Source organism: Varanus komodoensis, unplaced genomic scaffold (assembly GCF_004798865.1).
Source record: "Varanus komodoensis strain SLA01 unplaced genomic scaffold, ASM479886v1 scaffold5, whole genome shotgun sequence".
Taxonomy (NCBI): Eukaryota; Metazoa; Chordata; class Lepidosauria; order Squamata; family Varanidae; genus Varanus; species Varanus komodoensis.
Window position 1 is genome coordinate 36000209 of NW_025336087.1, and position 16911 is coordinate 36017119.

The 16911-nt window shown below is 39.7% G+C and overlaps 1 protein-coding gene across 14 annotated transcripts in view; it reads left to right on the plus strand.

Annotated features, from left to right (window-relative positions):
• The window catches only part of GRAMD2B (GRAM domain containing 2B), a 66284-nt gene that overhangs the window by 19298 nt on the left and 30075 nt on the right, over window positions 1-16911 (plus strand). For 7 of the 14 annotated variants that reach the window (XR_006416261.1, XM_044446056.1, XM_044446058.1 and 4 more), the window contains exons 3-13: window positions 1109-1184; window positions 2214-2280; window positions 4685-4788; window positions 6791-6886; window positions 8218-8289; window positions 8378-8458; window positions 10089-10200; window positions 11942-12064; window positions 13361-13448; window positions 14302-14406; window positions 16201-16294. Coding sequence is in view for 9 of the 14 variants with exons in the window: in XM_044446056.1 (XP_044301991.1) it covers window positions 1109-1184; window positions 2214-2280; window positions 4685-4788; window positions 6791-6886; window positions 8218-8289; window positions 8378-8458; window positions 10089-10200; window positions 11942-12064; window positions 13361-13448; window positions 14302-14406; window positions 16201-16294 (1018 nt within the window). In the remaining 5 variants the exon portion in view is untranslated. The remainder of the gene's footprint in view (window positions 1-1108; window positions 1185-2213; window positions 2281-4684; window positions 4789-6790; window positions 6887-8217; window positions 8290-8377; window positions 8459-10088; window positions 10201-11941; window positions 12065-13360; window positions 13449-14301; window positions 14407-16200; window positions 16295-16911) is intronic. The other 7 variants (XR_006416263.1, XR_006416264.1, XM_044446059.1 and 4 more) reach the window with 3 other exon arrangements.

The following is a 16911-nucleotide window of genomic DNA, read 5'->3' on the forward strand; positions in this document are numbered from 1 at the left end:
AGCTGGGCACCCCTCCGCCCCCACTGCCATCACACTTAAAAAACCATTTTGGAACAACCGTTAGTTATGTTCTTAGTGCATTCCATTCATCCCATCCAAGCTTCAGCGCTGGTTCTATGTAATTATGTGTAACGGCCCACTGTGCATTCTTGGTTTCTAGATCCATGTGATCATGCTGCATATACATTTTACAAATACTTATCATGGACAGTCCTTGTGTGTGCATGCAAGCCAAGCCAAATTCATACTTTATTCTTCTTTCCCTGTTTATCTGTACATACCAGCCCAATCCCTCCTTACTCCACATGATGAGTGAAGCAACTAGTTTTATTTTTTTGCACCTGAGTTAGAATGCAGTACAGCAAAAGGCAGACCAAAAGTGATTGCCTTGCTTCCTTAGGCTGCTCCTAAATAAGGCACCATTAGGAATTAGGAGTGTGGAACAGGGTACAGTCAGGTTACACTCAATCAACATTGCTTGTGGAAAGGGTAGAATATTCAGTCATCAGCTTGGCATAAGATGGTGTTAAATGTGCCTCGTAAGCCTGTAGTCCCAGTTGTATTTCCACGCTGGTATCTTTGCAATGCATAACTCACACATTCCTTTGAAGACATAACCAGAAGCTAGGTCTTTCTTAATTACTCTAAAGCAAGCAGGGGGCACGAATCAAACATGGGATAGTGACGTTTAATCCCATGGTCCCAGTCTAGACTGCAAAATTTAATTTTCATTGCCCAAAAGTTATTTAGTTATTTTACTTAAGAGTAAAAAAAAGAATGATAGAGCTACTACCTAAGACTTCAAAGTATTGTGCAGTTTAGATCTGAGTGGAATGATCTATGATTCAAGGTTTCCAATGGCAGTAATCTGATAACCTCAAAATAAGCACATTGGTTTTTAGACCAAGCTACTATATTTCTGAAGGGGTTTTTTTTAAATATAGTAAGGGAAAAGAAGGCTACCAGAAGCAAGTTGAATAAGAATCTTCATTCTGATACTTTAAGGACTAGCAAAAATTCCATTCACTAACTCTTTAAAGAGAACAATCTGGTTTGGTGAACAAGAATAACAAAACTGTACTAAGCATGTGATGTTTTCTTCTTCTAGGTCAAAGGCAATTGTGAACAACACCTTCTTGGTAGCAGATAGCAAACCTGAAAGGAAGAAGCATGGCTCAAGTAAGGTACTGAGGAATTTTCACTTCTTTGGGATCTGTAGACTAGGGGAACAAAAGTATTGTGAAAAATAGGGCTGAACTAATAAAGAAAGCTGGCATGCAATTCACCACTACAGAATATGAGAGGCAAGATCTAGAAGCCATAGGGGGAGTTTTACCTCATTTACCCATTGTCATGGAAGGCTTAGAGAACATACCAGTCAGGAAGCTAGACAGAAACTTAGAGGGTTCTTTCAATAGAAACAGAACAGCGACAAGAAATTTCTGCAACTAAGTCCAATGTCACCTAGTGAGTGATTTGTAGAATGACACTATCCACACGCTACCTATTCCCATCACTCCGGAATGGCAAGCTATTGTTTACTGCTGCATCCATAAGCCTTCCTCTTCTCAACAGCTGGGAAGAAAGAAGATTGAGGTTATTTACTCAGTCTGAGAAAATTCGTTATTTTATGTGTGTAGTTTTTTGTATTATCATTATATCAAAGTACACAGACCCTGTGATATACCTGCAGCCATGGACATTTTTACACCCTGGACAAGGTGTCAAAAGATGCGAGTCTTAGGGACTTCTGCCTCACTCTCTTTCCACAGACATTAGGATTTATTGTCTGAAGCACCATTCCCACAGTCTATCAGACTCACAATCCTTATTTGTCTTTTCTGTTCCTGACATGAACTCACTGGTCTGATTTCACTATCACCACACCCCACCATGGGTTTTTTAAGCCATGAGGGGTTACAGCATATGCTGGTGCCCAGTGTGGATATTCAAGCTGTACCATGGCTTATCATGTTGTCTGAACCCAGCACAGGATGGATTGTTGCCATGGTTAAGAAACTATCCCCTTCCCAAAATCAGCCCACGGGTTGTTCTGACATGACCCCTGTTCTTTCTACCTGCCACTGCAGAAAAAAGTACTCAATAGTTACACAACGGTGAAATGCACACAGGCTAAGTGGCAAGTAGGAATGTGGTAAATAATGTGAATGCATTTATAACCCAGATGTATTCCTTTGTTTTTTCAACTTTAGCTTAAGTCAAATGCTCAGTTTCACAAGCTTTTTCTGGATGTCCCAGCTGATGAACCTTTGAGACAAAGTAAGCCAAATACCTCTGTTTTACTTGTTTTATTATATTGCATTTTTATAGATTGTATTTTTAGCACACTACCAATTTTAATATGTCTTTTCCTGCAAGGATTATGCAGGCATGTCCATGTTACTATTTATCATGTTAGTGAGAAATCTATTTCTATTGGCTCAGGAATGTTTAATTGTTTGATGGACTGTTCTGGCTAATTGTATGTTTGTTTTCCCACACAGAATTGTATGCAATGTTAACCTTACGCAGAGTTTGTTGTTATTAAGTACTATCAACAAGGATGTAGTGGAGGAGGCCCGCAAGGGGGTCACTGTTCCTCACACCTCTCAAGAGACTTAATTTTGCTGGTTCATGGCTGGCAGCTGCCACTGTGCTGGAGTCTTGAATTTAACAGGCTAAGAAGAGGGGTATTTTTTTTTTTTTTTTTGACAGTTCCCAACAGTTCCTGGAAACTACCTATCTGGAGAGACCTGCGGGCATGCACATATGTTTTCTGTGACACTTTCCCTCATGGTCAGCCTCTGCTCCTCAGCAACATGGGATCAACTCACCTTTGCTGCTCCAAAAGCTACCCTGTATTCACATCACACATTTAGAACACTTTTATTCCACTTTAAACAGTCATTACTTCCCCAAAGAATCTTGGGGACCATCAAAGGTACTGATTGTTCTTAGTGGACACCTATTTTTCACACAGACAGGTACAGTTTCCAGACTTCCTGAGAAAGAGGGATTGACTAATAAACCATTCTGGAAATTTTAGCTCTGTGAGGCAAATGGGCAACTCTTAGTCCCAGAATTATTTGGGAGACACAACAGCTAAAGTGGAATGAAAGTGTCATATCTTGAGTATATGTAGTCACTGGAATCAATGGGGGAAAAATAGCCATGACTTCTGATAGCCTGCAGTGCCTCTTACTTCAGTTAGGCTATTCTACACATGATTCAGCATAGATCCAATAAGAGCACGATAAAAGATTATTGGATATTCTGAGAAACTGGAACCTCTAAACTATGGACTCATGGAAGGTCTTCCACTCATATGTACACACAGAGTCAGTGGTAGCAGAGGCCACAGAAAATTAAAAGAAACCAAACAGTGATTGTCAATCTAGCATGCTGCTCTTGGGGAAAACATATAACTACATATGTTTCTATAAGTACGAGTAATTAGTGCCTGAGTTTTCTTTTCTCCCTCTTCCCTCCATGTATTTTCCCCTGGTATGTCATGATTTTAGATAGTAAGCCTGTGGGCAGGAACTTCCTTATTAATTCCACATAAGCCACTCTGAGAGCTTTTTGGCTGGAGAAGGCAGTATGGATGTAATTTTAAAGCATTTGTTCCTAATAAAGAGGATAATAATAAATAACTTTGAGAAGCTGTCATTGTTTCACCTAAAAAGAGATACCCTCATCTTGTATTCATTACTCAACAGAAATCCAAACAAGGCTCACTTTTATTGTATAATCGTAGGTTGAATTGTATAATTATGTGTGTGGCTTGGGGTGTGCCTTTGATGGGGCATGGCTTTGAGATGTGGCTCTGACTATCAAGAAGGGCTCCCCCACTTCTAAATTTGCCACTATACCACTGGCTGAAGTTGCCTCTGACTTACAGTGGCCTTCCAGAATGTCCAGTCCCACACAGCCCTTCTCAGCTCTTGTACAACTCGAGGCATTGGCTTCCTTTATGGAAATGGTCCATCTCAGAGTTGCTCTTCCTCTTCTGCCTTCAACTGTTCCTCTTTCTGTTGGTCCCAGGTATTTGTAAAGCTTTCCTCCAGCCCCGTGTTTCCTGTCACATTTTTTTACTACCCAGTTTAACATCTATACATAGTGATCAGGAATAGTGTAGATCAGCCTTCCCTGACCTGGTGCCTTCCAGACATGTTTGAATTGCAACACCTGGAATCCCCAGTCAATGAATCTGCTGCATGGGAATTCTGAGACTTGCTGTCCAAATGTCTCTGAAGGCTGGTGTAGATGATCCTGGCCTTGGTATCTAGTGGAATACTCTTACACTTGAAGAACTTTTCTAATTGCCTTATCACTGCCCTTCCAGTTCTCAGTCTTCTACCTTCTTGGCTGCAGTCTCCTATATAGATTAGACCAAATGAAGTCAAATGAACTTAAGCCAATACTGGATACAAGCCAGCCATAGAATCTAATAGGTATGTAGAGCTGAGTAGAATATCAGATTTTAGGTTACAAGAAAACAGGGATATGATCCACATCTACTTGTGTTTTGCAAAGTCATTAGTCCAATGAATATTTGTAGCATGCAGTGTGTGTGTCTGTGTGTATTAAAAATTATCCCAGATGTATAAATTATATTAATGTATTAATTTCAGCATTACACAGGTGCAACAATTAGATAACATAGTATATGTAACCTTTGTAGATTTTACCTGTGCCTTACAAAAAGAAATCTTGTACCAAGGGAAACTATTCATATCAGAAAACTGGATTTGCTTCCATTCTAAGGTCTTTGGCAAAGATACTAAGGTAAGTGAATTCATGTCTTCTGAATCTGGCTCAGCTAAGTCATCATCAATTTTGATTTAATATGGAGTGGGAGGATACAAATGGTAAAGGAAACAACATGAGAGATGTAGAAATAGAAAATAAACAATTCTGTTGCTTTTGCTGCCAGAGCATTGCTTGCATTCACATTTCTTAACGGAGGTTTTAGACATTATTAACTGGCCATCAAGTCTACTAGAAGCACTGCAGCCCAGCTGCTACTACAGCCAACGTAGTACGGCACAGTAGATTAAGTTGCATTTTCAGTTCTAGATGCCTCTTGTAGGGCAGGCATTCTGAAGAATTCTGAAAGAAACTTCTATAGAAATTTTCTTCCATCCTGGACTAAAGTGACATTAGAGATGGAACTGGTCATAGCACAATCCTGCATGTGTGAATTCACATACAAGTCCCATTGGGTTCAGTGGGACCTGCTCCCAGGTAAATGGGTACAGGCTTGCTGTCTCGTGTAGTACAATACTATGCATGATCTCTCATAAGCATGTCCCAATGTCTTCAGTGGCATTTACTGTCAGAAAGGTTTAGCAAGGCTGGTCCTTTCATGAGGCAAAGTGAGGAAAACATCTCAGGTGGTGGGGACAGCAATGGCACCTCCCACATTGCCCCAGCTGAGTCCCCCCATCCATTCGTTTTTCTTGGACGGTAGAGTTTCGTGTGCCAAACAACTTGCCCTGCATCCACTCAGCTAACCGGCTCTCCTTGGGTATCCCACTGTCAATGCTGAGATAGGATTCGACTGCCTGTTCAGTTGGCTTCATGTTCTTTGCTTCAGGAAGCAGAATTTCTTGGGCAGCTCTGAAATTTAAGCTTCCAGCCTAACATGTTTCCCAAAAGCTCAGCCCTGGGAATCAATTGCAAGCTCCTTATTTGGGAGAAATGCGTAATAGAACATTGAGACCTACTGCCCTAAGTCATTTTCTTCATGCCAAGAATCCTCAGAACTATTTATTTTGCTGTCCAGCTGTGGAGTGCTTCTCATCTTGTAACTGAACTATAACTTCATTGAACCTTTTTAATCTTTAGCATCAAGATGTTTGCTATACTCTTCAAAATAAGTACATTTCTATTTTCTCTATTCGAAATTTTGAACATTGTCATAACTGGATTTTTAGGGGAAATTAACAGTACAACACTGAATATTTTTGTAATTTTGTACAACATGTGTTAAAAATATCATTTCCTGTTGGCTTTCATATGGTAGATAGAAAAACAGACAACCCACAACAAACACTGCTCAGAAGCTTATTGCCTTTGTTAGTACAGATGGAAACATCAAAAATCTTAAGCCTCATGAAAGTAGTTGCCATCTGTTTAACACATGATTTTTTTCCTGTCATAACATAGCATGTCCTGTAAATTCGTGCTCACACTCAAACTTAAAGCAAAAAGAGAAACTTGTTTTTATTTATCTAGACGTATCTATTTTATACTCAATTTTATACTCAAAGTTAAAAATTGCATTGCAAGTGGTCTGTACTAAGACTCACAATATACTGTGGCTAGGTAGCTGAAGAGACTAAGGAAGTTAAGACCGAGGAAGTATATCCTGTGGAACTCCCTGGGTGTTATTTCCAAGTAGCTGTACATAGTAGATTGCACTGCGAGTTGTCATTTTAACTCTCTAATGCAGCAGTGTTGAACCTGTGTCCCTTTGAAGTCCAAATTCTATTTTGAAGAAGCTCTCGGAGGCCAAACTGTGGGAGTTGAATAGGGCTGAAACCAAAGGCTGTCAGATGCCAAAAAAATCCAGGTTATCTTTGCTTAAAACTGTTGCTGCTAGAAACTAGGAGAGGCATTTCCACTTTCTTGAATGTATAAAACTGTGCAAAACATGGGATATCGCAAGATGATCCATGATTGCAGGAAAGGGACTTGGCATCTGAAGAATTCAGGAGGGCCAAATTTACCCCCAAGTCTGAGTTTCTGTACCTTTCCTCTACTGAGTGATGTGACCTCATTTCAGATTATCATACCTGTACTCTCTGTGACACAACTAAAGAAAAGTAAAACTGCTCTTCTAGTGCCAAATGCTCTGGTTATAACAACAACCTCTGATAGGGTAAGTCCACATAAAGATTTCTTTATTTTCCATTCTGTTTTGTCTTTTCTGTGTTGCCTTATTTTATGATTTCTTCGGTTGATTGTCTCTTCTGCTCCTTATTGATATTTATATTAACTTTTAATACAATTTAAACAAGCTATTCCAGATAGAGCTTCAATTTTTTTAAAGATGCTGTTCATCAACTCTTTTTTCACCTTGCAACTTTGGCCAGTTACAGGTACAGGAATCTATCTGGTATGCTAAGGATATATGGTTTTCAGGGTATATCGAAGGAGTGATAGCTGCATATTTGGAACTTGCAAGCATGCTGCTTAGGAAAGTGGTCCTGAAGATATAGGCCTAGCATGTTCTACTGCTTCACTGAAGTTGCTCCATGAAAATAGCGATTGACCAGACTTTTCTGTGAATGCATCCACAGAACTAGATCATCCCAGTTGTAGCTGACTTATAGCTGAGCTCAATATTGATGGCAGCTTATTGCTTCCACATCTGGGAATGAAGCAATTGAAGAGAAGGCCACAACCCCTAAGAACTATATTGTGGCTTTGGAACGGAAGAGGAGGCTATTTAGTGATACTGCCAGTACCAACAGCAGGCTAAAATGGGGGTGTTGGTAATGAGCAAAGTGAAAAGGCAGCCATATTAAACTCTTCCAAACAGAAGCATATCTGTATGTTTAGGCTTCCAGTCTTAATTAATATTAAGGTTGTATTATTTGACTTAGTAGTGATCTATAGCTGCGGTCAAGATGTATTTCCCCTCCTAAATGGAGAACAGTAATGGGATGTCTTACATATATCAAGTAAGTAGGTCTCTCACAGGTAGGTCTTCTACAAGTAGCGAAGTTTGCTTCCAACAGCTGTAGAACAGAAGGTTTTTCCCACATGAAAAGGTAGCAAATTGCTCAACCTGTTGAATTTCGTGTCTGCTATGCAACTACTAAAACTGAAGGATCCATATCAGAAAAAAGGGGCAACCATACCTTGCAAGATGTACAGGAAGCACTTTAAGAAGTGGTTCAGTAAAAATATCAGGATGGCAAAAGTGAGCCAGTAGGTTAACTTCAATATACAAGGGCAAGGGGTGACAGAAGAGAACACTTGAGCCAAATCAGACTTCTGGGAATGCCGGAGCTGTAGGACTCCTTCTGTCTACACATGCGTAGAATTATTGCAGTTCCTTTTAGAGACTTCTGATCCACAGAAGTGGCTGTTGAACCAAATTGTACTAGATAAGGCAAACCTTTTCATTAATGATTTAATTCATTATTTATTTAATTAAAGTAAAATGTTTTAATTAATAATAATTATTGGTTATTTTCTTTTCAGTATATATTTGGCTCCTTTCTGTCAAGGGACACAGCTTACAAACTGTTAAAAGCTGTGTGTCAGCATGTGGAGGTGAGCTATAACTGTCTTTGGATGTGCCGTTCTGTGTTTGTTCTTAATATTACTATCTGATCTGTTTCGTCTACAACTGTGTTTTCAGGATGTGAGTGTTGGCAACAGTCCCAATCCTCCTTCTCCGGAAAATAGTTTCAGGAACGACCGCCCTTCAACCTTACCTCTGGTAATTTTGGTGTTAAAATAAAACTAACAGTGAAAAACTAATGATGGATGACGAAGAATTAGCATAAATTGTTAATTTCCCGTCAAAAAATTTTCAGTGCAATTATGCCTGCCTTCCCAAGTATGAAGACAACTTATTCCCTGTTTCTCTCCCCTGTGGCAAAGCCAAAAGAAGTTCAGAGGTTTTCTGCTTCTAGTTAGCAATAAATAATTCTTAGACTAGTTGCTGCTTGTCATGATGTAGGAACCTGGAAGAAGTGCTGTGAGTGTCTGTGGTTCGTGGAAACAAGCCAACTTCAAATCATAGTTTATTCAGTTAGCTCATTTCCAGTAACCATCGTTAAGTCTAGGATTTTAGGATTCAGGCAACACAGGGCAAGGGTGCATATCAGTCTTTATACTGTGAAACCATGGTTTAGCATTGTGTTCAAACTTGGCCAATATTTGAGAATCTATTGCAAATCTGTAGCTCAAGTATTGCCATGACAATCTTGAGGGTATGTGCATGTGCTAGACTTGATATTCTGAATATTTTAAATCCCTGCAATGGATTAACAAAGAGCAGTCTAAGTTCTTCCCCATATAAACTGCCAGACTTCCATATGTTTAGCCATGTTTGCTCTGTCCTTTTCTCAGGCATTCAAGATTTTAAGCCTGTGGTTATATGAGCTTCTTCATTAGGTTTACGCTTGAAAGTTTCTTCATGTTTTACAAGCTCGCCACACTTATTTAGAATTTTCTGTCTCTGTTAAATGAGCAGAAGGATGAACTGTTATCTCACACAATGAATTATCTCTAACAACTGCTTCAGATTAAACAGCACTTTCTGGTCACTGTACTAAGAAGTTAAGTAACATCTGCTCACATTCAAGTATTGTCTCCCACTGCATTCCAAAAGTTTGGGATAAATTATATTATCTGCAAACTATATTAGGTTGAGTGAGCACTGCTTGATGAAGGCGATCTTTTGCTTTTTATGGGAAGCCAGAACTTCCTTAGGGCTTCTCTGCATGAGACTTTTATCGTGCTCCTAACTGCTGCATCTACTTTCAGTTTTGTTGCAGCTCTGAAATCCAAGCTCCACACAAAGAGCTCTTTTTTCCTGCTTTTCAGCTGGATAAACTCTAGGTGGAATTGCACTAGACCAGAATAGCAGAAATACACAAGGAGATAGAGTGCCCTTTTCCCTGCTGTGATTTAATAGCTCATTTTCTCCATTAAAAAAACCAACTAAAAAAGAAAGTACTCTTAAAAAAAAAAAAACAGAAGCAAAGCTGGAGGTGCGTGGTGTCCTTGCAAAGTCCAGAAGCAACCATGAGTGCACAGTGAATGCCTCATGTAGAAAAGGATCAGTTCCAGTGTTCTGTGTAGTGTACCATATTGACTCACATACACTTCGGCTGCAACCCTGTAAAATAAGCTATGCCAAAAAATTAACTTCAGCATTTATTTTCAATGGACATAAGCTCCATCAAACTTAATGGGGATTAATTGTGAGAAGGCATATATAAGATGGCTATGTGAATATCATATTTTGGGGGTGGTAACTGAAATCACTGAAGGCATGAGGGGGGATAGCTAATAGATTCTTAACCCTTAAATGTCATTTTTGATGTATTGACCTTTTCCAGGATTTCACTGAAGATTTTTCTGAACTGGATGGCATCATCCACCAGCGGAGGAGAGAGATGGAAGAATCCAGCAGCACTGGCTCTCAGACCCCAGAATTTGAACACTACAAAGGTTTGAATAATGAGCTCATTATTTGAAACTCTGAATCTGTAGCCCCCTTTTGTCTAGGAATTAAAAAAAATTTCCCAAAAGCAGAGTATGCCAGTGTGAGCTTTGAATTACTTCTTTAATGGACAAAGAGTTCTAGATAGTGTGTACTGGCTGTTTTCCCAACAAAGCTAAAGCATCCATCCATATAGTATCTGTGCAATATGAATGTGCTCTTCATGCTTCAGGGGGCAAGGCAAGGGTTAACTCAGAAATGAATAAAATGCTGGAAATACCAAGTGCCAACCTTGTGGGAATCAGGCAGTCAAAGCCCCACACTGGGCAGGTGAGAACTCTAGATTGGCTTCAAGGTTGCAGGAGATAACCAGTGAGGATGAACTGATGGCCTGCACTGGAGTTAATGGGTAAACCCCAGAGACTGGGAATTAGGTGATCACCCCAAGGTCAGCTGACCAAGGCTAGGAGGAAATAAAGCTCCATGGATTTTACTCCTTTCTAGGAGGAGGTTCCACCCTACTACCAATCCTCCATATTGATGATTGCTATGGTGTCCTACTTTACTGTGCTCTTACAAAGTAGAGTTATTGTGCCTAGACTAAGGTAGAAGACTTTTTATTATTGCCTGAGTAGGCCAACAAGTCCCTAGGAGTGGAGTTCTTGGTTGGCTGTAACTTTTTTTGTTTCTGCTATCCAAATCCCCTTTCCTTCTCCCTCTTCCCTGATTTTATCCTTTTAGACTTGCATGTTTTAGTCCCTCCACCCTTATTTTTAACCTTTTAATAGAGTTGCCCCCCCACCCCCCCAAGTTTGGTTTGTCGCGTACTGATCCAGTGGCTGGTTTTTGGACCAGGGATTTCTGGGCAAAAGTTAGCCCAGTTGGCTTTCCATTACAGCCTGACTTTTTTTATTTTTATTTTTATTTTCCTGGTCTAAAGCAGATGGCTATGTGTCCAAGAAAATTCATAGTTTAGCCCTAACATCCTCTATGTGGCATCACACAGTGGATTAAGCTTGAGCTATTCACCATTGTAAAGGGAACATATTTGTGTGATGCTTTGTCCTAGGCTACAGCTTCGTTCATCCAGCACTTAGGCCAAATCAAAGTATTCATTTTCACTGCATTCATATTAATCCATGTACCCTTCAAGCAGCCTGAAACCAGCACCTTCACCCATCTCCTTTCCTTTCTCCTGCAACCCACCAAATATTCATTAACTATTGAATTTTCCTATAAGAGGTACCATTTCCTACTTAGGGTTGTTGATGGATTCATTAAATGGCATTGTGATCCTTTGAAATTTTGCACTTCAAACAACCTTTTTTTTAAGTAAAAAAAATGTTAATTGTAAAAGTGAAAGAGATTGCTTTCTTTTAGTAGTGCATTTACACTATTCTGTTTTGTGGAAAGGCAGGGAAGGAAATGTTCTTCATGTAGTGCTTTGATTTCAATTCTGCAGCAAAATCTAAAGCAAATATAGTATATTAACAGCCAATTAATACCCTGGTGTAGAAAAGTTATTTATTGCCTTTTAAGACTGTTAACCATTTATTAACAACAGAAATAATATTAACTTGGCCAATTCTGGCTACAACAAAAATTGCAATATAGATGCAAGTTCCATCCTGCTGAAGAGAGGCAAAATCCACATAAACTTTAATGTATCTGCATTGTGCTCTGTGTCTTAAGTTTTCTGAATGTTCAATATATGTTTGCTTTTAGCTTAAAAATATTATTTCCCAACAGATTTCCGTGTTGTTGAGACCCAAACACATCTGAAAACCTCCAAGACTGAGACAAAGTCTGTCCATTCGGATGCGCAGTCTAAATGCTTGTGTGATGATAAAGTCAGGAATGTTTCAAGAAATGGTAAATAAGCCAAATCTACATTTGAAGATGGTGCTGGGGCTAGGCTTATACAGCCAGGTGAGGTCAGGTTTTCTGCAAAAATAAAAACAAAGAATGGTCGGACCTGCCTTCTGTTGACAAAAGGGCATTGCTCACAAGTGTCTCCAACTGATTTTCAAAGATCTCCTCTTCTGTCGCACAGTTTATTCCCTGCCCCTCTGGGTGGTGTTTTCTGGGGGCCAGAGAGGCAAAGGTAGAGAGGAAAGGGCAAGGAAACAGCTTCTTCCAGCCCCATTGTACATGCCTAAATCTGAATTCAGCCCCATTAGCTGAATCTGAAAGTGCTCAGAGAATGGCTGTTTTATGCTTTGTGCTGGAACACTGTAAATGAAAAGTGAAATTAAATCCAAATCTGTTCTTTGGCTTGGGTGAACCTCTTGCAAAAACATGCCGCTGGTTCCCTCTGGCTTGCATTTCAGTGTATCTAGCCACATGTTTCCCCAATGTTTGCCACATGTACTGCCCAATATTTGTAATGGGAGCCTAACTTGGGGAATAAAAATGCATTTCGGTATTCATGACTTTATTTATTCATAATATTCATTTCTGAGGCAACATTTGGGGAGAAGGCAGAGGTTACAGCCTGTGAAAACTTCTCTGGTAGGAACTTGACTGTGAGGCAGGAAGGAGGCACGAGGCCTTGGGGAAAGGGTCCATAATGATCATGTGTAGGAATGAGCAGGTGTGCACAGACTGCTTCTTTTTGCACTTATCAGAAACTCTTCTTCTCAGTTATGCTTTATAACAGGAAGTCTTCATATGCCACCAGATCTTGCATAAACAGATTCCACAGCATGTAGCATGACTGCAGCCTTGTGTATTTCTAGAATTCTTCTCTTTGCCCCACTATTCTGAGTATAGTTGCATTCAGATCAGCTTACACTTTGAAATGCTGTCTCCCATATGGCTGAGAACATGAGCTCACTAATTTATTAATCACATATTTAAGCTGTAGATTTTAATCAAGGTTTCCTGAGGTGTAAACATGTCCATTGCTGGTGGCATTACTGTAAGCAACATGCTCCATAAGGTTAGCATATATTATATTCATGTTGCACAGTAGACAAAGCCTCTTAATTTTAATTGTGGTATCAAAACATAACCTGCATTAACATATTGGAATCATTTTAACTGGTAATAACAATCAATGCATCTTTTTTTGGTGGTTCTAGTCTCCCACCATGTGTTAAGTCATTGCATTTTTCAGATTCTCCAGTGTTTACATTGGTGATCATAAATATTTTGTTCATCTTTTAGTTCTTCCTGGAGCCCTTGGTTTCTTCTGCCGAGTGAATTACCACAGGTCTTTGTCTGTGAATCACATACTTATTCTCTATGCAATTATGTAAGTATATGTAACTCATTTCCCCAAACGATCTGGCATAAGGCACCTTCTCTGGAATTGCACTGATATTAATCTGAAATGGTTCAGAAAGTTGGACATTTTATACAAACATTTTACACACTCCTTTTTCTTATTTGCTGGGCACCCATACAAATGAGAATACGTTCCACAAAAAATGTTTCTAGGGGGGCAAAAGAGGGAGAAAAATGTGACCTTTTTAAATTGCCCAGAGTTGTGTTGTATGGATATATAGTGTTGCAAAAGCGTTTTGCCAAACTCCTAGAAGCTAACTGAAAGATTGATAGATATGCTCAAGGATTGTCAAATTGGAGCAGCCAGCAACATCACAACTCAAGCTGCAGATATCTAGATTGGTGGAGCAGGCAGTACTGGTGCACCATGGAATAAATCCTGCTATATTGTGCAGAGATATCTATTGGCCTCCTAGCTGCAGCATGCAGTGGGGAGATAAGCACATGGAATCTTCTGAACTTTAGTAAATTGTAAAAGGTAAAACTCTGGATGAGTTTATATGGTCAAAGGCCCATCTAATTTGTTTTCCTTATTTGTGGGATGTGTGGATTTCTGTAACTTCTGTTAAAGCCTACATGAGGAAAATATCTCTAACCATACTCCAAAGGTCCTTTTGCATGGCTTTGCTATCTTAAATTGAAGGACGTGAGCCTTAACTGGGATGAAGAGTTGACTGTTAAAGCCTTAATGAATTGATATGGCTGCTTTAATGTATCACCAATTTCCATATCTTAATACGTTTCCAACTCAACAAATGCACCCCCCTGATGTCTGGCAAGTACATATACGTGTTTGTTTCCCCACCATACTTCTCCTGCAGGGTTTGTGTACTTGTTTTCTCTACATTCTACATGAGATACAGAATACACGGTCTGGAAGAGCAACTTGGGTCCATGGCTTCATTTGTGGATTCACATACTCATGAGTAAGACTGTTTTGAGTTTTGGGGGTTTTGTTTTTGGATCTTCTGCATCTTCCAGTTTTGGCCACATCTAGCTTCCTCATCTCTCTCTCCATATTCTTTACTATTTATAGACACTTTCCCCCATACACACCTTCTTGAATAACCATTTCAAAGCACATATGAATGGCTTTTCCCATTTTGCAATCTTTAAAGACAAACTTCATCCCGCAAATTTACTGAGATTACATCATTAATCTGTGAAGCTCATCTTCCCAAACCAAAGTCCCTAAGGGCACAATCCTATTCAAGTCTAGACAGAAACCCCCCTCCAGCCCCCAACATGCTGGAGCAGCATGGCAGGCTGTGGAATGATGTGAGTTACAGGACTTTTCTCCGTCTAAACATGCATGGGCTTGTACGCTAAACTATTTTCTTGCTTTGTTTTTTTTTCCCTTGAGCATGACAAAGTATGTAAACCTGATAAGCTTTGAAATCAGAAAGCAAAAATATATAAATCTGTGCCTAAATAATATATGCCGTTGGCATCCCAACTCTGTTGATAAATGTGCAACTGGATGGTATATATGGGGCGGTTGCCAGATTTTTACTGCTTTTCCTTCTGTGCTTTTAACAAGCAGCCAAACATGCAGAAATTTAGCATGTTAATCTTTTCCTGGCAGCAAGAGTGAGTGATGGAAACATATCTGTCTGCTAAATTGCATGCCACGCTGTTGTAAAAGCCACAGGATCAGAGCCAGTTTTTAAATACTGCCTAGAAATATTTGATATTTTGCAGAGTGCAATTTTATTCAGTTTCACTTATGCAATTTCAGCATATAGCTAATAGGCAAACCCTGTGCCAAACACATATTGTAGCAACCTTAATGGAAAACAATTTATACAAACTCAGAAACCTGCCATTTGCTGCCTGAGTTGAAGAGCAAAATGGCAGCTCTCTCCATTCCATGCACAGAGGCCAACTGGACTGGCTGCTGAATGTTGACCACACCTGCAGATAGCAGGCTAATTCTGGGGGCAGACCAGGCAAAAGCAGGCTGCCTGTCACTCACAGCTTTGTCCTCCAACCCTTCATATCCCTCAGAATGTGTTCCCTGAGGCAGATGTTTCGCTCCACTTAGTGGTAAGGCTGGCCCTACTTCCTATTGTGAGCATCTGTACCACCCTGTCATGTCTTTTGCCCCATTTCCACAATGTATACAATCACAGTGCCGCTTTTGCAGGCTACCGTGATCATGAATAATCATGGCAGTAGTATTATTCCAATGTGGAGATTGTGATAGTCCAGCAAATTCTCAAAGAGTTGCATGGACACCACCCAATCTGAATGAACAGAGCCTATTTCCTTCACATTGTCTTTAATGAAATCTGTAAAATAATTCAGTCACCATTCACTGATGCCATAGAATTTTCCAGAAAATCTGTTGTTTTGCCAGCTAACACTACTACACATCCATTATTCCAGCACAGCATAATCCACAGTAGCTCTCATGTCAACTAAGATTCTGTCTAAGGATTTCTGAACTACAGAGAAGTCAGCACCCTGTCTGTCTCTAAGTATATTGTAGAGCACAATAGGTGACTTTTATCTGCATTATCCACAGATATATTTTACCTCAATGTTTCTTTTTTTCAGCAAATCAATCTATGGTCAAACAGCAATATTTCCTTCACAGTTATATTCTTCTACACTCTAATTCTGATTGCTTGTTCCCATTCTTCAGTAACGGCTCCTGTTATCTAATTTATTTAAATTGTAATTGTCCTCTATCTCCCTTTCCATATCCTCAATTTCAGACAGCCAATACAAGAAAGCTTGGAATCTCCTCTGAATCTTAATGTTGATGGTCTCTGTGAGGAACTAACAGCTAATCTTATCAGACTGGAAAAGGTGAACATAGAGAATTGCTAAATTAACTATGGTTAGGTTAAAAATATTTACAACACATGGGTTGGATCCAAATTTACACCAGATCATCTGCACTGATAGAAGAGGACTGCTCTGGCCCTTCTTTCCCATGGCAGCCCCTCCAGCACCTAATCAGAAAACTCTGCTGAAAGGAGATGCTATGGTGTGTGATGGGCATAGAGGATCAAGGCAGCAATCTTAATTCTGGTGGTGCCACCACTCTTTAGCCTTAATTCTAAAAGTGCACAAATTAGCTATTTATTTCTGTGATTGGGGATGATTTTACATGGAGAGTTCTAAGATGTGAATCACTCCCTCCACAGATACCCATGGCTTCTTATGGTTCTGATGCATATTCTTTACCACCACTGTACGGAAAATCAGTACTAAGAACAGAGGACTCTTTTCACAGACAGCAGAGCAGCTGTCCTTGAGAAGGCATCTGTGTGGAGAGTTGAAACAAAGCAATATATAATTATAATTATATATAATTATAATATATAAGGTGGCCCTTTTGTGCTGACCCAACCAAGAATGAGGCCTACCTTTAAAAAATCTTAATCATTTGCTCTGTTTCCCAACCTGCCTTGGAATTCACT